This window comes from Megalobrama amblycephala, unplaced genomic scaffold (assembly GCF_018812025.1).
Source record: "Megalobrama amblycephala isolate DHTTF-2021 unplaced genomic scaffold, ASM1881202v1 scaffold199, whole genome shotgun sequence".
NCBI lineage: Eukaryota > Metazoa > Chordata > Actinopteri > Cypriniformes > Xenocyprididae > Megalobrama > Megalobrama amblycephala.
The window spans coordinates 1102456-1125613 of NW_025953336.1; the positions used below are offsets into that span (position 1 = coordinate 1102456).

Here is a 23158-nt window from a genome sequence, read left to right on the forward strand (position 1 = left end):
AGTCTTGTTTCACTAAGATGAAACAAAATACCCACTCCTAGCTGTTCCACCTACTTGTGTAATGATGTAAATTACAGCAAAACTCAATTAATTAATCAGCCAACGAATATGAACAAATCTTTTCAGTGAACATATTCAAAAGATTTGCATCATTGAGATGAATCAAATTCCTCAACATTAACTGTTCAAAGTCTTCTGGGCTATGTAGTTGTTTGATCATCTAGATTGAGATTATGAACACACTTTTAGCCATGTCACGGTGGACATGCCTCGGCCTGAGTTACTCCCAACTCCTCAGAATGGATTCTTTATGGGATCGATTCCCAGCCTTACCTGTTAACCTCAACAAAATAGACAGCAAGTAAAAACTGGGTACTCTGGAAATTTTGTACTTTGAACCCTCTTCTTCCACTCACCCTTTGACAAGCTCCACTGCAATAAAATCATTCCCATCTCCACTGTTGAAGAGAATGAATCCGTCACCCGAGGTGGTTTTGAACTGAAAGAAGAGGTGCATGGTGCTATATGCCTGGAGCGTAGCAAGACCCAGATAGCTTCCTTTGGTCTTGAAGGTAACAGGATCGGCCACGATGGAACGCATGCCGAAACGAGCATTTAGCTCACAGAATTCGATGTCCCCATTCTTGCACATGTCAATGTAGAGGAGGCCGTTGAATTTCAGTCCTTGCAAGTGACCAATGAAGTTGGATGGAGCCGTAGAGGCAAAGCGCCGTTCTGTCAGAATTCCGGTCTCAATGTTACTGAACTCCAGCCGAGTGTGGTCACCATTCATCTGACCTGTGAAAGAAGAGTTCAGGGTCTTGGTAAAGTGATTAGTAAGTGTTGGATTAATGCATTATATAGGGGGCAGATGCTTATGGTCTGTAAAGTTTATACTGCTTTCGTACCTTCTGCCACATCATCATCCACCATGAGTCTGAGGTTTTTACCACGGCGCATCACTCTGACCGAGTGCCAATCATTGTCGTTCACTTTCTGGCCAGCATACAATGTCTCTGGTCCTTTACCTGAGAATGATGTGTGCCAGTTAGTTTACACACATTAGAACTGCAAATCAAATTTCTGGCTTCTTACAATTTTAATAAGCATACCGTGTGTAAAGGTCACACACTCGTATGTGAGGGAAAAAAAATCTTTTGGTTTGCATTGTCAAACTTCTGTCATATGGATGATAGACCACAAAAATTTTTTAATTGTGGTACATTGAGAAAGAGCCAACAATTCAGTTCCTAGTATTTAATCAACTATTTAAACTGCTGTTACTCAGAAAAAGGCCAAAACGTGAAACAAAATTAAAGTATTGCTGAGGTATGTGTACAACATCATATTCATACTGCAGAAATGTTAAGTAATACTAGTATGCTAGTAATCTGTGATGCTATATGCTCTATACGGTATGTGCTATATATGGCTTCTACAGAAGCATATATAAACAAGTATACTAGTACGCTAGTAATCAACTCCAAACATAATTTTTTAAGGGTGCACTCATACAAATTAACTAATAAAGAAAAGATTAGAATTAGTCTAAAGCACTGATTGTTGTACTGATTTATTGGCACCATTAGCATAGGCTGCTCATATTGAGTCTTTAGTCTTCAACACACAACAACGCATGAGGAAAATTGCCCCTCTAAATGCATTGTAGAATTAAAATGGTTAATCAGCACTGAATTACCATGTTCTTTTCAGCCACTCTGTTTTAATTGAAGAACATGCTTAACAAACAAAAACCTTTAATTGACTCAAACAAGCTCTAAATACAGTAGATGACTCTCTAAATGGCCTGAAGTTTAGAGGCCTGAAGGGTTTTTTTTTTTTTTTTTTTTTTTTAATTTAAGTTCATTTAAGGTTGATGGTGATGTAACACTTGACACTAATTAAATTACACTAAGACAGCAAATTACTTTAATTTAACAAATTTACCTCTCTCTGTCATTTATAGAGATACAAAGTCAAAGTCTACAAATACAAAGTCTACATTTACCCTTCAGCCACAGCCGTATTTGGTGTGTGTTTTGAAGACAGACACCTGTGCTGCTACTTTTATTTCAATAAATTAGGTATCTCTGTGTTAAATAAATATAATCATGTAAAATGTATTTAATTGTGTTAAATATATTTCAATTATTATCATGTTAACAACATACATCCCTTTGTATAAACAGGCTCCAAGTCTTGTGTTCCGATCAGGTATGATGGATCTAAATTACAATTGTCCTATTTTAACTCTTCCCTGTGTCATGTCAACAGACTTGTCAACTGACAGCAGGGTCATGCGGTGCTACCTGCTACTTTTCTAACGATTTTCATTGATGGGACAATCATAGTTGTTTGTAATTTCTGGATGATTTTTTAATATATATATTTATTTTAATGTATAGATTTCTGGGACTGACGTCCATTTAAATGTCAAGTAGGCTTTTGATTTAAACCATCATACTTAAAGGATTAGTTCACTTCAGAATTAAAATTTCCTGATAATTTACTCACCCCCGTGTCATCCAAAATGTTTATGTCTTTCTGTCTTCAGTCGAAAAGAAATTAAGGTTTTTGAGGAAAAAATTCATTTTTCTCCATATAGTGGACTTCAACAGTTACCAACGGGTTGAAGGTCCAAATTGTAGTTTCAGTGCAGCTTCAAAGGGCTCTACACAATCCCAGCTGAAGAATAAGGGTCTTATCTAGCAAAACGATCAGTCATTTTCTAAAAAAAAAACAAAAACAAAAATTGTATACTCTTTAGCCACAAATGCTTGTCTTGAACTTGCTCTGCAATGCACTACGCATTACGTATGTTGGAAAGGTCACAAGTGATGAAGGCAGAAGTACCATGGTAGGGTGAAAAACTCCATCTCATTTTCTCCACCAACTTCAAAATCATCCAACATCATTGTTTTACATTTTTTTGTAAAGGTCATTTGACTTAGTCTTTGCACGATTGCTTTGTAAAGACTTGATGGTGACCTTTCCAACGTGATTACGTAATGCGTGCCGCATCGCAGAGCAAGTCGAGCGTTTGTGGGTAAAAAGTATACTGTTTTTTTGTTGTTGTTGTTGTATTTGTTTAGAAAATGAACCGATCATTTCACTAGATAAGACACTTATTGCCTCGGCTGGGATTGAGTAGAGCCCTTTGAAGCTGCATTGAAACTGCAATTTGGACCTTCAACCTGCTGGTAACTGTTGAAGTCCACTACATGGAGAAAAATCCTGGAATGTTTTCCTCAAAAACCTTAATTTCTTTTTGACTGAAGAAAGAAAGACAAGTGTTGGGGAAGCTACTCTGAAACTGTAGTTTGACGAACTACAAGCTACTTATAAATTAAAGTAGTTAAACTACAGTCAAGCTACTCTTCTGAAAAAGTAGTTAGCTACACTACAAGTTACTAACAAAAAGTAGCTAGCTACCCACATGGAAAGAACCTATATGTGGATATATGCGCATATATGAAACCTATATGCAGTGTATATGTACATATATGCTGCATATATGCACATATATGATAATATATATGCTGCATATATGCGCATATATACTGCATATATGCTATATATATGCTGCATATATGCGTATATATACTGCATATATATGTATATATGCCACATATAGGCAAAATTGAGGTGCATATATGTGCATATACAGGAAATATAGGTCTCCTGTATTGCTTCTTCATATCCATATATATGCCCTATACATACAAGATATGTCTTCTATATAGCTAATGGCAGGATCTGGTCATTTTGTAGCTCATATCTCATTTTTGACTGTCATACATGATGCCTAGCTCATATTTTCTATTATCAAGGCAAAAACTAAGAATTAACGAAAAAAAATTATACAAGAACTTATGTATGTGCGAATGTAGCAGTTATGTATTTAGACAATTATTTTGTGATTCCACTTGCCATGACCATATTTGGGGTTTCCTGCCGCCATGCTGACTTGGGGTGTTGACGCACTTTGCTGCTTCCCAGTCTGCATGAGACATCACAGCGGTAGGTCGCACAAAGTTTTTGCGGTGATTCAATTAAGGCCATGTTTCATGTAACAGCTGAATTCACATGATATATTTGTATGATTGTAATCCAAAACCCCTCTGTGATGTACATTCAGATGTTTCGTTGATTATTTTTCTTTACTTAAGTTACTTTTAATATCTCTCTTTCTCAGCGTTGTGCGTTGCTGCCGCATGCTGTTTGTATGCTGCACAAGTTCTCATATATTGCCATTTGTGTTATACAGAATAAAGTGAGGACCTGATGGCAAGATTTTTCGCAGTCTGTCTTTGATTACGACACAACGCAGAAAACACACCGCTACACGAACACGTGAAATTGGTCCCACATGGAAAAAACCTATATAAACATATATGTTTCAATATAGGTTTGATATAGGTTTTTAATATATGTGACATATATAAAATTGGCCGTTTTCCTATATTATGTGTACATATATGTACATATATGTGTATATATATATATGTGTACATATATGTGTACATATATGTGTACATATATGTGTACATATGTGTGCATATATGTGTACATATATGTACATATAATATAGGAAAACGGCCAATTTTATATATGTCACATATATGTAAAACCTATATCAAAACCTATATTGAAACATATATGTTTATATAGGTTTTTTCCATGTGGGTACATTGAAACTACTTTGATTTTTTTAACTGTTAGTGAAGAATGTTTGTTTAAGTAAATGTTTGGGGTTTAAAACAACGCAATGCACTGCAATTATTATTTCAAAGTGTACCGTTTTATTTTGTTGTGTATATCAAAAGATACAATACACAAATGTAGCCTTTATCTCTGACTGTCCAAGTGCAAAACTGCTACAAATGTCACACCAATGCAGGCCCGGTTCTACGCACCTAAGCACCCTCAAATGCAAGCAAAAGCAAGAGCACCCTCAGATGATACTGTAAGAATATCATATTGGCGAAACAGATTTGGAAAATGCTCCAGTGCGTATTTGTGTTTGCGCTCTGGAGAATTTCAAATGTTTCTATTTACAACACGATTTTGCAGCGGTGAGCAACATAGCCAATCAAAGACACAACTGTTGATCTCTTGAATGCAGTGGCCAATCAGGGATGTTTAAGTTAGTTAGAATCACTGGAAAGACATGCCAGGAGTTTTTATTCAGCACTGAGTTTGCATGCTTTATTGTGCAGTGTAGACAGCTATAACTGAGTTATGACGTTTTTAGTGATTATAAAGGAAGCACTCTTTGCACGCTTTATAATACATTCAGAATTTTAATACAAGTTTTGTTTTTCATGCTATAAGAGGACCGATGATTAATTGCACTCTGCAGTTTCAGAAGTGATATAAATACAGTACATACAAATGCAGGATTTCACGCTCAAAATTACTACCATAACCACAAAATGGGACAAAAATATTAAATAATAATAATAACAATAAGCAATGCACAGAACAAGAAAAATATTTGTTCAATTCTCAATATTTTTAAAATTCTATTCCAATTATTTGTAAAATTAATGACTTAAAAAATCTCACTGTACATTGCTATTCTTGTTATGGTGGAGCCGTTGTTTACACATTACATCTGCACTTTACTATAGCATCCTGACTAATTTCAGGAGCACCCTCAGTGATTTGATTCTGGTACCGGACCTGCACCCATGAAAGAATAAAATATATGCAACTTAAATTGGACAGAAAAATGCATGTTAAACTCACAGCACATGCAGTGATGAAGCTTTGAGACGCGAATCATGTGCTTCTTGCGTGAACATCATTCTGAAACCCGCGCAACCGATTTTATTAGATCAGCCTTTGTTGTGTGATAAGCGCACTAGGCTCGCATTTTTGTTTTCTGATCAACTTGACGAATGCAATGACGCAAAACACAGCGTTAGTGATCTTAGATTCATTATGATGGGACAGATTAGACTATGGTGGGTCACCACTGTAATGAAATAGTTCGCATACATTTGATATAGACTGCGAATAAAGCAGGACAATCAATTTAAAAAGGCTATTATATTCACCTGTATGTGCTTGAAGTTTTCGACACAGACAGCGTTTTAATCATTTGTTTATAAATTAGGCATAACCTTTACTAATTGATTTGTGTGAAGTGTAAACCCACTCCTGTCCTCACATAATCATCAGGTGATCTCTTCTTGTTGAACTGTAAAGCCGCAAGATGCGTGATATAACAATAGATGGCGGTAACACACAATTTTAGTTCATGATCTGAAGACGCTGTGCTGCTTCAATGCATAGCAGGCTCGTCAGAACGCAAAACGGAAAGTAGCTAGTAGCTTTTGGTCATGCTACACCGCTACTTGCTGGAAAATTTAGTTAACTACTGGAAAAGCTACACTGTTTTAAAAGTAGCTGAACTACATACAAGCTACTGAAAAATGTAGTTAAACTAGTAGCGCCGCTACATGTAGTTAACTACTCCCCAACACTGAGAAAGACAAACATCTTGGATGACATGGGGGGTGAGTAAATTGTCAGGAAATTTTAATTCTCAAGTGAACTAATCCTTTAATAGTTCACAAATGTCTTCAACGAGACGTCTTGTGATTTGGATGCAATTCAATGAAAGATTTGATGCTCTGAGGCCACAATCAAATGTTTGAAGCAAAATAGTCTTACTCAAGGGGGCACCCCTTGAGGAAGACTATTTTGATTCAAACAGAACACAAACTATCAAACTGTTGTTTAGTGGAGTGCTACAATGACTGCCCACATATTGCTTCCTTGATTCTGGAAGCATTTTTCAAATTTTCACAGAGAGAGAGAGAGAGAGAGAGAGAGAGAGAGAAAACAACAGTTGTGTCATGTCATTAACCAAACTAAGCAGCTCCAAAAATAACCGTTACAACATTTGATTAGAAAATAAATAAATACAATTAAATAAAGCTTTTGAAAATAAGAAAAGTCAAAGGTACAAGATTGTACATAATATATATATATATATATATATATATATATATATATATATATATATATATATAATGAGACAGTAAAATTTAATATTTATTTGAAAGATTGCTATAAAAACTATTGACTAATTAAGTGATTGATTAAGGGGGTAGAAATACTAACTTGATTATGCATTTTTCAACGCTTTATGGAAGTAAACCATCACAGCTGAGCCACATTTTTTTACCGTTTCAATGTAAACAATAATCTGATTGCTGAATTGTTGAAGCTGAAATCAATACATGTTTATATATACTTTGTACAAAACCTCAGAGCTTATGGTAGGTTTGTATTAATTTGATTAAAATTAATTTCTTTATGGAGAAAATTGTCACATTGCTCTATTGTCACAGCAGGAAAACAAACAAACAAACAATCAAACAAACAAAAAAACTCACAAATCTCTGCTAAAGAAGAGAATGAGGAACCAGAGACTTTTAGATGAGTAAGAGCAGTTATATTTTCCAGAAGAGCAATAAAAAAATCTTTAAAACTGCATTAAATATTAACAATTTAACAGCATAAAACATGGACGAAGATGTACACTACCAATCAAAAGTTTGGACTTTATAAATTTATCTTTCTCATATCCTTAAAAACCCTATTATCTAAAGGCTTAGGCTTTAAAATCATAATGACTTTATATTGTAATTATACATACCTCCATGCCAGCTTTTTGGTTTCACTGATTGTATATATTAATAAATATTAATTTGGTTTGTCATGCTTCACAGATTACTAGCTGTGTTCATAATCATTAAATATAATTAAAATCTGAATAAACACATTAACAAGTATACATCATTTTATATAGCGCCTCAGTGAGTGGGAGCCATTTCAGAAACACCTTAAGACACTAAAACTGAAAGTTAAAATTTCAAGAAACTTTACGCGGTGAAGCTGACTGAAGAAATTAAAATATAAGATAGTTTTGATTTATTTAACTCTTTGCCATACTTCTATTAGTGTTAAACCATAGCTTTGATGACATTACAATTTATCTAAACTATGGTAATAAAGTGATAGATAATAAAGAATGACTAAGATTGAGTCCAAACTTTTAAGTGGAAGGGTAGGTTAGCACCACTGTTTAAAACATTTGCTAATACTTTGACCGGAAATGGGAAATAAACTCCACACATAATTTCATTAGCTTTCACACCAACAACAATAACTATAAAAATAACGGTACAAATATGGTCCTAAAATCGTTCTAAATAAAATAGCAGACATCACACCACAGCTATAACGCTAATGATATAGAGAAATATAACGTTGGGATCTCTTTCTGAACATTTTTTTTTATTAACAGAGATGAGATCATTATGCCAGACTAGCAAACAGTGTAACATAAAATTAGAGTATACTCAAAACATAGCATGCTGATTAAATCTGCTGGTTAAAGCCGTGTAAATGCAACAAGAACAGCAAAAATATGTTCAATGACATGTTGTACAGACTTTGAAACCACAGCTTATGGTTCGTTGGTGTGAACGCAAATATAGTTATCATTATAGTCATCTTTATAGTTATCGTTATTGGTGTGAACGGACCTTAAGGACTGTGTTTCTTATAGCATTCATCTAAAAAAAAAAAAAAAAAAAAAAAAAAATCCAACAGGGTAAGAAAAGAGTATGTAGAACAAACTGAGTAAAGACTTACTGGTGTTACAGTTTATCCTGCCACAGTCTAGATGGGGAAGAACAAGTGACAGATGAAATCGCGTCCTTCAAGGATATAGCTGCAGACATCCAACAACAGAAAGACCACCTTCCGGGGACGAGCACATGAAGCAGCGGCCATTTTGGACAATTTCCAACAGCCGTTTGAGCATTCTGAATTTTTTTATATAACTCATTTTTGCCAATTTGATCCAAAGTATCTATGTTAAATGTGTATGTTTATATTATTATTATTAAAATACTTTTCTCCTATACCAGTTTAACATGCAGACACAGCTATAAGTAAACCATTCTTAAAGATGATTGCTACAAAAATATTTCGGCTATATCTAAATATTGTTCTTTTTGTCTCCCATTTTGAGCATCCAGGCCAGATCTTAATATATATAGTAATCCATTTAAAATGGCTGCCTGCTCTAAGCCAAATGGATTCATCAACCTGGGTATTCTTTATCTTTCTTTTTGTTAATTATCATCCAAATTACTGGTCACAAACTGTAAGAATGTGACATTTTTTTTTTTTTTTACAATAATTGAAACCGTTATCCGGGATGGAATCCATATGGCTATTTTTAATCATGTGCCGTCAACCGCAACAGAAAAGTGGGAGCAAACAGCCTCGGTCCAAAAAGCACCAGCGCCACACAAACTTGTAGCATGTTCTTCATAAAAAAATAAAATAAAATAAATAAATAAATAACAGACAGTCATTTCAATTAGTACAACATACTAAACTAGTGCAAAGGATACTGAATGTTCTGGTTGAGATTTAAGCTAAATGCATGAATGGAAAATGACAAATTTTAGCATTGAAATTGAAACTAATTGAATGAATCGAATTTACTATTGAATTTACTATTAATTTTGATGTTGCAAAATATTTAAGACATGGATAATCTGGCCCTTTCTTGAGACATGGTGTGCAAATGGGTGGATGTTAGTAGAAATGACTGTGTGTGTGTGTGTGTGTGTGTGTGTGTGTGTGTGTGTGTGTGTGTGTGTGTGTGTGTGTGTGTGTGTGTGTGTGTGTGTGTGTGTGTGTTTTGTGCAGGTGTGCAGGCTGCAGGTGTGCTGGATGCTCTGGTCTCGGGCTGTTTGCTTACAGGGCCGCAGGCTAAAGGCCGTTGAAGGGGTGAGTACCATCTTTAAACAAGGCATGATAAATGCCGTTAAGAACGAGGGATGGGAATGGGTACATATATTCCTGATAACATGACAAAAATTGTTATACATAAGATATGCATCTGTTAAAACCAACTTACCCTAAGAAAACAGCAGACACAAATATATAAAAGTATCACAAAGAGACAGTCCTGTCCAAAGCATATCATTTAGGGCTGGGTGATATACAGTATTTAAATATACAGTATTTAATTAAAAAAATATATAAACGCTATGGCTTTACAATGTTTTTTTATTTAGTCATTCAATTTCTTGTCTGTGCCAACAGGCCGGCTTCGCATCCACTCCTTGTGTCAAGACTGAGATTTTAGAATAATCTTCTCTTATATAAAGCTCAGTAGTAAAATTGCTGATAGAGGTTAGACATTATTCATTGTCATGGATCATGAATCATCCATGACATGATCATTGCCCCCCCCCCCAAAAAAAAAGTTCACAAAGAACTTTGTAATCAAATTGCTTTGTTGATCATTCGAAAAAAGCAAAATACAATAATTCCTTAGACTTTTCGACCCAAATGCATATAGGTAAATTTTGTTGTTTATTACGATATATTGTTATAATGACAAATATATAGACAGACAGATAGAGTAGATAGAGTAATAGAGTGTAGCTATACCACCCAGTCCTAATATAAATGCTGATTTTATTACATGCGATTTTAAATAATCAAATTAGTCTGACTTTTTAAACCATTATTTCTCCAATCCAAGTAAATCAATGAGCATGTGTATGAGAATGACTGGCGCAGATGTGTTGCTTCGATCATGAGGTCAGAGGTTACGTGAGACAGTGATGAGAGAGCTCGTCTGTCCACATCACCCGCAGACAAAGCAAAAGAATGAAAAACAAACAGAAGCAATCCATGCAGATCAACAAAACAATAACAGTTTAGTTGTAGTGTTAGAGAGATGATAACATCCAGTAACTTGCAAATATAATAAATAACGGACGACTGAGGAAGAGAGAATGGTACAGAGAGAGAATGTCAAATATAGCAGTATACAATACCTAAATTGACGGTTAGTTTGACACGGCCGCTGTCCAGCTCTAGTCGTAGTGTGTCTGCGGACTCACGTGATGTGGCAGCCATCAACAGGCCAAAGGCACGCTGCGACATAAACCGCAGAGACACATCCTCTGCTTCTGTATGTATTACCGTCGGCATCACCACCTTCATATACATACTGCCATCATAGCTTAGGATAGATGCCTCTGTGGAGAAAACAAACACATGAAAATAATAATAAATAAAAATGAAGGACCTCACAAAGAGTACTTTAACTGGACTTTATTCACACCAAGTCAATTCAAATATGCTCAATGAGATGCTGCGTAAAACACGCTAGGGGAATGCCTCCGCGTGAACCGGTGTCTGAAACACATATCCAATCTCGACAATATCATATTGACCGGCAACAGCCCATGACATCATCACAATGTGACCTGATAGTATATAAGGGGTGCCCAGATAACATGTCATCCACTTATCATCCACGGGATCCCCTTGTCGTCCACGGGTCACATCTGGGCTGTCAGTGACAGCGCTCCCAGCCGTCAAATCCTCAGCTATAGGCCTAAAAGGGGCCGCACAAAGGCCTGGAACCAACAGATTAGAAAGGGCACACAAGCATTCAGCGTGTGCTCTCACCACACATATGGATTTTAAAAAGAGCACAAAGCACTCTGCGCATGCTCTTACCATACACATGGAATTAGAAACGTCATGAAGCACTCGGCGCATGCCCTCTTCTCCACAACATTTTACTTCAAACAGAAGGGGTTCCTCTAAGGGAACTTCTCAGGGGACACGGTCACCCTGAATACCGCCAGGGAGGCTGACCCAGTTACTAGCTGTACTAGTAACTTAATCTGCCTACCACCTGTCTGTTTCTACAGAAACAGAGTCTCCGATGCAGAAGTCACATGAAGAGACATCCAGAAAGAGGGACTGTGAAAGGGCTGTAACCAACTCAGACTGGATCTTAGAGACGGGCATCCTGGAGAGCAGGACTCAGCAAAACGCTATCAACCCTTGCAATCGAGGGGAGTATATCTGCTCAATCCTAGGATCTACAAAGCACCTATGTTTCAAGGTGCTAAGGAGGCCGTGCACTCTAAAAATTGGGGACCCCCGTGAGGGGAATGCGCGCCAGGGGGCTCGCCATAGAGAGGCCTGCTAAGGCCTACTATCTGAAAGCAAACCTACGCGCTTCTACAAGAGAACCCATACTGCTAGGAACTAGCCTCCAAGGTGGCCTGCTATGGCCAGCTACCTGGCAGCCACTTCAACATGGCTAAATGCAGCAACATTGATGGAGCACATCTCCAGGGAGGCACGTCTAAGGCCAACAACCTGATAGCAAAACGTTGCTCTAAATACCCATAGGGGACTCGCCTGCAGGGGCCTGCTGAGGCCACAACCAGCGGCAAGTCTACTTAACACTACTGGGGCAAACACTACTGGGGACTGCTAAGGATTGCTAAGGCCACTACCTGACAGCACAAATGCTGGCTGCTAGGAGCCCAACATGGAGGGGACTAACACTGAAGGGAGGTATGTAAAGCCTACTGCTCTATAGCAAGTCTAATAGCAAAGATAGTGAATAAACAGCACTTAAGCCTGGAACCTAACACATTGCACACAAGCAGTGCACTCAGTAAAAAGCACCTTTTACCCTCTAAGCGAAGGGAGTTCAACATACGCCAGATGCCCTGCAGTAGGCCCATTTGGGCCAACTACTCCAGACGAACACAGGCGTCAGCTCGTGGCAATGCTCGGGCTACAAGGGAGCGTACTAAATGACCAGCCTGAAACGAAGGTCAAATACTGCTCAACCTGAACGGTGAAGGGCAGACAAAAATCAGAGCTATAAGGGAAAGACTCATATAAAACCTTGTATTTAACAAAGGAGTATGGTTCACATGACCCTGAGAGTGCTACAGGGTGAAGGCATACCATAGCGACTCCAAACACGACAGAAACAGTTTCTAGCCCTAGGGGAATGGGGGCCTGTTTTCTAGAAACGGCCACACAAGATCAACCCAACGCTTGAATGTCAGTTCAGTGGGCTTAGAAGAGTTAAGCTAGGGTCTAACAGTAACTAGCTTCTGAAAAGCAGGGCCAAAACAAAGAGTAAATATTTCTATTTGCAAAGAAAAAGGCCTAAACCGCCTATTCTGCCTCTACACCAGACTGCATTAAAGAACCCCACTGCAGGAGGGGGCGGGCCTTGGCCAAACAACTCTCACTGAGAGCAGGCCAGCGCTAGTGATGCACCAAAGGCAGAAATGCACAGCAGACTGCCCGAAAATTCCTAGGCCAGCTATTATATATATATATATATATATATATATATATATATATATATATATATATATATATATATATAAAAAAAAAAACGTTTTTATTTTTACAAAGATAAAATAAAACTTCCTTCCTAATTTAGATGAATGCCCAAGCATATCCTACACAGGGAACAGTGGTCTAAAGAAATACATTAGTATTTCATATAGATACAAGACCTGGTAACCGTTCCACCTGCGGCCACAGGGTGGCGTCCATAGAAACATGGTGTCCTCCACCCTTACAAGCTTGAAAGGATCTTCTCACTGTCTAAGCCAAAGGCAACAGCCACAGGCCTGAAGTAAGAGGCGCCTGGGGTTGAAGAACGGAGCCTTCTGGTCCCATCCACGGCCCTTGGGTCGAGACGGGCAAGGCCCAACCTGTCTGGTTGAGGACTCAGACCTAGCAGCATGCACGTCTTGAATGCCGCTGGTCTAAGTCACTCAGCATTTCAGCCTGGTGCATCCGCCACACAGCCATTGTGTGCAGAGCAGCACCAGCTTGACCCGCTGCTGCGAATGCCCTGCCATCTAAGAGAGATAAGAGGCTTAGATGGCAGAGTCTGAGCTTTCAGTGTCAATGTCCTGCTCCCTTAATTAATTTTTTGCAAGAAAAGTGCTGAGTAATAATATGTATTATTATTATTATTATTATTATTAGCCGGAAGCATTGACACATACCCATATTCCTTTCACAAACCCTACACAGGGAACAGTGGTCTAAATGAAATTAGTATTTTAATAGTAAACAGACCTAAAACAGTTCGACCTGCGGCCACAGGGTGGCGACCTAACACCATGGAAAACGTGAAGGTCTTTCACCCTTATTAAGCCTAAAAAAGGGTTTCTTTTTTGTTTTTAGGAATTGGGTTCTACCATACCGCCTCAACCTCAATATGCAGGTCAGGAAGGAATGGAAAGCTCACTTGAGCTGTAGGATTATGGCCAGAGAGAAACTGATCGTCATTCTTTGTGAATGCGCGCGGTCTCTCTCCTAATGCGCTGCCATGGCAACTGTAGTCTACCGGCAGCGCGTTCCATAATCAGCTCAGCGTACGTGGGACCGGGTGACTGAGAGGATTCAGTGAACTCACTCTCTCTATCCTCCTCAGCCATCTCCTGCTCGGCTGGAAGTGCACTCACAGCTGGACCTGAGGATGCAGAAGACAATGCATCTTCTCCCAGCAGCTCACTCTCGCGAGCCGCCAAACAGCGTGAGCGGTCACGCCCTCTCAAACTGTCCGCCGCGCTCCATCTGCGAGTCCTGTGATCTGAGTCTCCGCCCTGCCTTAGCATAAGTGGGACCGAACCACCAAGACCAGATGCTGAACTCTCTTTCCTCGGGAAGAGACCCAGAGAACAACGGAGCATTCTTAAAGGAAGGCACTCACAGTTTGCATAGGCAGCTCCCTCGAGAACTTACCATGTGTGCCCTTCCCCAGACAGAGAACGCACAGCTCGTGTGTGTGATCTAGTGTCAGATAGCGAGGACACGGATCCACAGACTTAATAATCCTCTCTGTGCATTTCATTTTACCAGATAGTGCTTCACACAAGACAGTCCCTGAAGACGATTAGAGGATGACATGTTATCTGGGCACCCCTTACTATCAGTATCAGGTCGAATTGTGATGATATCATGGGCTGTTGCCAGTTCACGCGGAGGCGTTCCTCTAGCGTGTTATACGCAGCGTTGAGTTCCCTTTCGAAAGGGAACAGTGCTTTTCTATGAAGTCTTTCACACTTGAGTTCAAAATATCAAATTCCAATAAATGATTTGTTGTTTACACCAACTTGGTGTACAAACGTTTTGATGTGAAAACATGCTTATCAATGTGTTTAATTGTTTTTGTAATGAAAATAAGTCAGAGTAAATTTCAACAATAGATTGTAAGTTATATAACACAAAAATTGTTTCATTTTAAGGATCAAAAATGGGTGGAAAATTGTCGTGAAAAAATAAATTATGACCTTATTTATATAAAAAAAAAAAAAAAGACTCCTTGCTACCAAGTTAAACCTGTCCTCTGTCTGTCCTTCCGTGAGAAGCAACGCACACTGGCCCAATGAGCTGCAGCTATATTTATTGTTTATTATTTATTATTGTTGAATAAAACAACATATTGAAATACATTTTTTGTAAATTCTCTTATGTATTCATAAATTATTTTTATTTGACATGAGTAAAAGTTATTTTTATTCTTATGCTTTGATTCTTACCCTTGAAATCCGTGTAAATGCCTTACACACACATGCACATACACACAGACATACACAACAACCCCTCCAATCTTCATTTACTAGTGCTGTAGTGGAATAAATATACTGCATAATTTGAAATCTTCTTTTTCCTGATATTCCTACCTGTCACAGTATAAAAACTACAGATAGATCTTAATGAAACACTGTCACCTCTAATCCACAATCTATTGTATTCTAATCTTGTTTATTTTATTTTTTTTTTACTATCTGCTCTATCACACAAAGTTCCTGCTCAGACCACAGAGGCGCTCCACACACACTCAAGGAACATTTTTAACAGTCGCTCATTTTCATCCCTATAACCGGACAAAACGCTACAGCACAGAGCTGAGAAGGGATTCGGGGAAAATGGATTAAAAAAGGCAACCAGCCGTGAAATACCTGCCTTGAGTTTTAGTGGTGAAGAAAGAAGAATGGGCCTTTGGCTGAAAAAAGAACTGAATGCCTTTGTGTAATGATGGAGGAGTCTGCATTTAACGCATGAGTCATTGTGCGGAAAATAATGTGCATTACACGCATGTACAGCTGTCATGTAATATGTGATAGGACACCTTAAACAACATTAGTCAGGCTGGCGGCGCAACAAGGAGAGGAATGTGACATTATCAATATTAAAACATCAGTACTTTAGGCTAAATGTGTTCATCTGCTACGAGCCATTACAGAAATTTTGCTGGTTAAATATCATTTAAAAGGGATAGTTCACCCCCAAAAAAGTGAAATTCTGTCAACATTTACTCACTCTCATGTCTAAACCTTGTATTCTTCTGTGGAAAAAAAGAAAGTATTTTGAAAGATGTCAATAATGTTTTGTACCCCACTGGTTTTCTTTTGTGTTTCACAGAAGAAAATAATACAGGTTTGAAATAACCAGAGGATAAGTAGATGATGACAGAATTTCCATTTTTGGCTGAACTGAAAGGTGTAAAGGAGTATGATTTCTGCAGCACTAGTGTCAACACCACAGAATTGCAAAACTATTGTTACTATTATTATGCAATGTCCCTACTTTGCATCCTGGAATGGGTAGCATGCAAAAGTCAACAGTTCATTGTCATGGAGTTGAAATTTTGGATATACATATACACTCACCGGCCACTTTATTAGATACACCTTGCTTGTACCAGGTTGGACCCCCTTTTGCCTTCAGAACTGCCTTAATATTTTGTGGCATATTCAACAAGGTGCTGGAAACATTCCTCAGAGATTTTGGTCCATAATTGACATAAGAGCATCACACAATTGCTGCAGATTTCTGAATCTCCTGTTCCACCACATCTCAAAGGTGCTCTATTGGATTGAAATCTGGTCATTACGGAGGCCATTTGAGCATAGTGAACTCATTGTCATGTTCAAGAAACCAGTGTAAGATGATTTGAGCTTTGTGACATGGCACGATAATCTTCTGGAAGTAGCCATCAGAAGATGGGTACACTGTGGTCAGACAAAGGGATGGACATGCTCAGCAACAATACTCAGGTAGACTTTGGCATTTACACCACCAACAACAGCCTGAACCATTGATACAGGGCAGAATGGATTCATGGATTCAGGTTGATTACACCAAATTCTGACCCTTCCATCTGAATGTTGCAGCAGAATTCGTGACTCATCAGTAATGTTTTTCCAATCTTATATTGTCCAATTTTGGTGAGCCTGTACGAACTGTAGCCTCAGTTTCCTGTTCTTAAGTGACAGAAGTGGCGCTCGGTGTGGTCTTCTGCTGCTGTAGCCCATCTGCATTCAGAGATGCTTTTCTGCAGACCTCAGTTTTAACAAGTGGTTATTTGAGTTACTGTTGCCTTTCAGCTCAAACTCGTCTGGCCATTTTCCTCTGACCTCTGACATCAACAAGGCATTTTTGCCCACAGAGCCAAATCCAAATCGCTATTCAACGACACGAGATATATGATTTTAAAAATACAAACCATTATTTTATTATATTTCAGCATAAACATACATAGACAGGTAATGAACATAATTTAGCTAACAATTTTTCACGGCTGAAATCTTGCAAGTAAATGTACCAAGCAAAGTATTTATCATAATGTAAGTATTTATCATAATGTACAAGTAATGTCAGAAAGATATCAGCTCTGTTGTTGTCCATAAATACCAGTAGTGATGTTGTACAATGAGGACGCTGAAATAGAGCCATCAGTGTCCCAATGTGTAGTGAGCCAGCATCCTTAATGTCCTTACCAGTGCCCGAATTTGTGAACACAATACACTGATCCACAAGCATGGGAGCTAAGGAGCTGATTGAGACACACCTCAGATGATCAATGTCTACATTCCTACATGCTTTGAGTTGTTGCCATGTGACTGGCTGATTAGATATTTGCATTAAAGAGCAGTTGAACAGGTGCACCTAATAAAGTTGCCGGTGAATGTACACTACTTTGGACAGAAAATGCAGATAAGCCACCCTCTCAAGACAGTCAAGCTAGCTTACTAAAGTGTTATCTTCTAGTTTTTACACTGCATTCCAAATTATTATGCAAGTGACATATCAGTAAAATTTCAGTACAATAAACATTCAGATTTTAGTTTTTCTAAGAAAATGTTTGTTTGTTTATCCATGTCTTTTTAGATAACTGGTATCAATCTCAGACAAAATAATTTGCCAGGTCTACTTAGGTAAATGGAAACCCTACTTAGAGGTTGTTCCACATTATTAAGCAAGTCACAGTTCTCATGCAATATGGAGAGGAAGAAAGATCTTTCTGAAATGAAAAGCATGAAATGGTGCAAAGTTGTGCAAAAGGCATGAAAACAACTAATATTGTGTCAAAACTGAATGGAGATTATCAAATTATCATAAGATTTGTTAGTGATTTAGAGCACAGCAGAACTCGGTAAAATAAAGGCTTATTAATGAAAGTTCCTGACAAAATAAAATAATTGTATTAAAAGGGCAGCTATAATAAAACAAATGTTGTGCAGCAAACAGGTATTTGAAGCTGCTGGTGTCTCTCTGGAGTCTTAAGAAGCTCTCCATGCTTAAGGCTGGCAGTTGTGCGTAAAGATGCAATTTTAGCCACCACTAACCAAACCTCACAAAGAAAAACATTTACAGTGGGTGTAGAAATACATTTTCAAACAGTTTTATTGCTGTGGTGTTTTTTTGCAGCATGGGAATAGTGCATAGTGCATTGCATTTCAGAAGGCACTATCCTCCTTTTTATACCATAGCTGAAAATGGCCAGTTATGAACTCCACATATCTTGCAAAAGTCATTTAAATACCCTCCATCTCACTTCCCAATAATCCAGCACAAATCATCACCTGCCAGCTCCTTGCTGACGTCACAGTCTTGTTGGAACGTGGTGGCCATTCACCAACCATCCAGAAATCCATCCATTTAGATCATCCATTGTAGTACGGCATTCGTCAGTAAATAAAACTATTTAAAAATGAGTCTTCATGTATTTCTAAACCCACTGTAAATGTTTCTTTTTGTGAGGTTTGGTTAGGGGTGGCTGAAATGCAATTTTACGCACAACTGCCAGCCTGCATGGAGAGATTCTCAAGACTCCAGAGACACCAGCAGCTTCAAATACCTGTTTGCTGCTCAACACTGGCTTTTTTATAGCTGCCCTTTTAATGCAAGTACGCTTTTTGACAGGAACTTTCATTAATAAGCCTTTATCTGACCGAGTTCTACTGTGCTCTAAATCACTCACAGATTTTATGATAATTCGATAATCTCCATTCAGTTTTCACACGATATTAGTTGTTTTCATGCCTTTTGCACAACATTGCACCATTTCATGCTTTTCATCTTCAGAAAGATCTTTCTTCCTCCCTATATTGCATGAGAACTGTGACTTGCTTAATAATGTGGAACAACCTCTAAGTAGGGTTTCCACTGACCTGGCAAATTATTTTGTCTGAGATTGATACCAGTTATCTAAAAAGATATGGATAAATAAACAAACAAACATTTTCTTAGAAACACTAAAATCTGTATGTTTATTGTACTGAAATCTTACTGATATGTCACTTGCATAATAATTTGGAAAGCAGTGTATATTTTAGAAATTGCGATAACTTTTTATTTTTAAAATTTGCCCCTTGCCCCTTGTATACAGCTTAAATTGTAGTAAGTTGTATTAAATTGAATTATATATTAAATTGTAACCAAGAAATAAATATATATATATATATATATATATATATATATATATATATATATATATATATATATATATATATATATATATATATATATAGTACAGTCCAAAAGTTTGGAACCACTAAGATTTTTAATGTTTTTAAAAGAAGTTTCGTCTGCTCACCAAGGCTACATTTATTTAATTAAAAATACAGTAAAAACAGTAATATTGTGAAATATTATTTCAATTTAAAATAACTGTTTTCTATTTGAATATATTTCACAAAGTAATTTATTCCTGTGATGGCAAAGCTGAATTTTCAGCATCATTACTCCAGTCTTCAGTGTCACATGATCCTTCAGAAATCATTCTAATATGCTGATCTGCTGCTCAAGAAACATTTAATGTGTACAATTGTACAAAATATTTGTGTACAATATTTTTTTTCAGGATTATTTGATGAATAGAAAGTTCAAAAGAACAGTGTTTATCTGAAATCTAATCTTTTGTAACATTATAAATGTCTTTACTGCCACTTTTGATTGATTTAATGCATCCTTGCTGAATAAAAGTATTCATTTCTTTAATTTCTTTTCAAAAAAATTTAAATAAAAATTCTTACTGACCCCAAACTTTTGAACGGTAGTGTATAATGCTACAGAAGCTTTGTATTTCAGATAAATGCTGTTCTTTTGAACTTTCTATTCATCAAGGAATCCTGAAAAAAAAAGTACACAACTGTTTTCAACATTGAAAATAATCATAAATGTCTATTGAGCAGCAAATCAGCATATTAGAATGATTTCTGAAGGATCATGTGACACTGAAGACTGGAGTAATGATGCTGAAAATTCAGCTTTGCATCACAGGAATAAATTACTTTGTCAAATATATTTAAATAGTACACAGTTATTTTAAATTGTAATAATATTTCACAATATTACTGTTTTTTACTGTATTTTTAATTAAATAAATGTAGCCTTGGTGAGCAGACGAAACTGCATGAGAACTGTGACTTGCTTAATAATGTGGAACAACCTCTAAGTAGGGTTTCCACTGACCTGGCAAATTATTTTGTCTGAGATTGATACCAGTTATCTAAAAAGATATGGATAAATAAACAAACAAACATTTTCTTAGAAACACTAAAATCTGAATGTTTATTGTACTGAAATCTTACTGATATGTCACTTGCATAATAATTTGGAACGCAGTGTATATTTTAGAAATTGCGATAACTTTTTATTTTTAAAATTTGCCCCTTGCCCCTTGTATACAGCTTGGTGAGCAGACGAAACTTCTTTTAAAAACATTAAAAATCTTAGTGGTTCCAAACTTTTGGACTGTATATATATATATATATATATATATATATATATATACATATTTTACAAATTACATATATTGTACACATATATTGTAGGATAATCTTGTACTTTTTTGACAGATATGAAGAAACAATATATTCCAAAAAATATATTCTATTCACCAACAAGAGCCTCAACAGATTCTTTTTAAAGGGGACATCGGATGCCAATAGAGGGTATGCACGTGACGTCACCGTCGACCATTATGACTGCGGTCACTCCCCCTGAGTGGCAAAAGACTGAGCGGCATCATTGGTTTTCAGCGTGAATGCAGCGAAAAACACACAAAACTCATCCAAAACAGGAAAGAGCTTTGTGATTGACTGTACAAATAGCTTTGACACAAAACCTGAAGTATATATTTAAAGACTGCCGAAAGCTACAGAAAGAAGAAGCAAATGGATCACTGCAATTCACAGAAACAGCTGGACTCCAGGCAGAGAAACATGGATTTGCAGTTATCATTTTGTGTCAAAATGTTGGATTTTGAGCTAAAATCATACCGTATATGTTGTTTTGCTATATATTGTGTTGACAACTCATCAATTAAATATTTACCATCTTATATTCTGCATAATTGGGTGTTTTTAAATAAACTCTGACAAAAACTATATTTTTTTAGGGGCTGGACAATATGACGATATATATATATAACATTGATATAAGTGATTACTCGGATTTAAACCTACCTATATTGTAGTTATATAAAATATTCACAGGCAGATTTGCTTTATGTATTTCCCCGGCGTCGAAATCAGGCACATATAAATGTCAGGAAACACGACTCCTGGCTGCATGTCAGCATCCATGGATTAGGTTTATTTGACAAGTTGTAAGGAACACTTTCGAGCCCAACCTTTAGTGAAATTGTTTGATTTACTCACGTTTTCACAGTTTCCCCTATTAAATCCAGTCATGCAGCAGGTTCTTTTGCCACTCAGTCCAGCTGAGGGAGCGCGTTCCGGCGGGAAAGTGATGTCGATGCATACCCTCTATTTTCCACAAGTTAGCATGATTCTTTAGGGTCTTCATGAAAAGTCTATAACATACTTTGATTACAATTTCTTAATGGTTATGTAAAAAACACCCTTTTTACCTTGTCATAAACAGCTCTGTTCACAGTGAGCCTTTCGGTGCATGTCCCTAAATTTAAATGATAATGAGCTATTGTTTACCCCACCCCTATCTTCCATGGGTGGGCTATAAACACTATTTGGCAGGTATTGCATTGAACTCAACATTCTTATTTATGCAGTTATAAATGCTCAAAAATGATTAAAATACATTTGAAAATGACTTGTTAGTCATTGACTAACACCTTTATAAACCTTATTTTAGTGTTACCATGCTATCTTTACATAAAATGTACACAGTTTGTAATAAGACAATCACCTTAATGCATTGTTCATTATAAACATGCAGTTATGAATTACAGTGAGAAGCTTCTAAATAGAAATGACGACATATGTTTGTTTGGCTGTATTTTGATAATAAACAAGCTGCAATGTCACGTTTGCAATGCTTTGTTGTATGTGCGTGAGGCGCCAGCACGAATAAACAGCAGTCTTTGCAAGGGACTTGCCTCATCGTCATGGCAAAGGTTAGTGGCCAGGTCAGATTACGTCAGAGTTTGTTGTCGTTTGTTGGAAAATCATACCACAGACATTGCCCGACCCAACAAATGGCGATTTAACATGTTCAGTTGGGTGGAAACAAACTCCGACCAATGGCAACAGACGGCGACAGGGGTATCACACTAGCTGCGTCTCATTTCGGAGGCTGCTTCCTGATCCAACAGACTACAACAGATGTGTTTGTTGGCATTTGGCGGTGTGAACTGGCCTTTAACTTTAGCCGCATTCATCGTGGAACTTGTTAACTAGCACATTATTAGGAAAGGCGATTTGCAAAGATTCATAAAAAAACCTACAACGTATAACGTTAATCACGTCTTCTGGAGGTACTGATCCATCCTTCAGGAACTTTTTAGCAAAACATAAATTTTTTAGCGCAGACATAAACGCATATAGGAAGATCTGGTGGCGCATTCCCTTCAAAAACAAAATTAATCCACTGCGTCTTCAGTGGCTCAGATGTTGAGAGTAAAGGACAACTGCTATGTTCATTCTTATATCCAATAACAAAAACGCCTCAGTTGCTTTGGAGACATTCTTGTCTACACCGGCGCGGC

General features: G+C 37.3%; 1 protein-coding gene across 20 annotated transcripts in view; it reads right to left on the reverse strand.

The window, feature by feature from the left end:
* The window catches only part of LOC125260924 (neurexin-3b), a 494859-nt gene that overhangs the window by 281636 nt on the left and 190065 nt on the right, over positions 1 to 23158 (reverse strand). For all 20 annotated transcript variants that reach the window (XR_007183157.1, XR_007183156.1, XR_007183155.1 and 17 more), the window contains 4 exons: positions 10887 to 11090; positions 8674 to 8700; positions 909 to 1028; positions 417 to 798 (listed from right to left, as the gene is read on the reverse strand). Coding sequence is in view for 16 of the 20 variants with exons in the window: in XM_048179444.1 (XP_048035401.1) it covers positions 417 to 798; positions 909 to 1028; positions 8674 to 8700; positions 10887 to 11090 (733 nt within the window). In the remaining 4 variants the exon portion in view is untranslated. The remainder of the gene's footprint in view (positions 1 to 416; positions 799 to 908; positions 1029 to 8673; positions 8701 to 10886; positions 11091 to 23158) is intronic.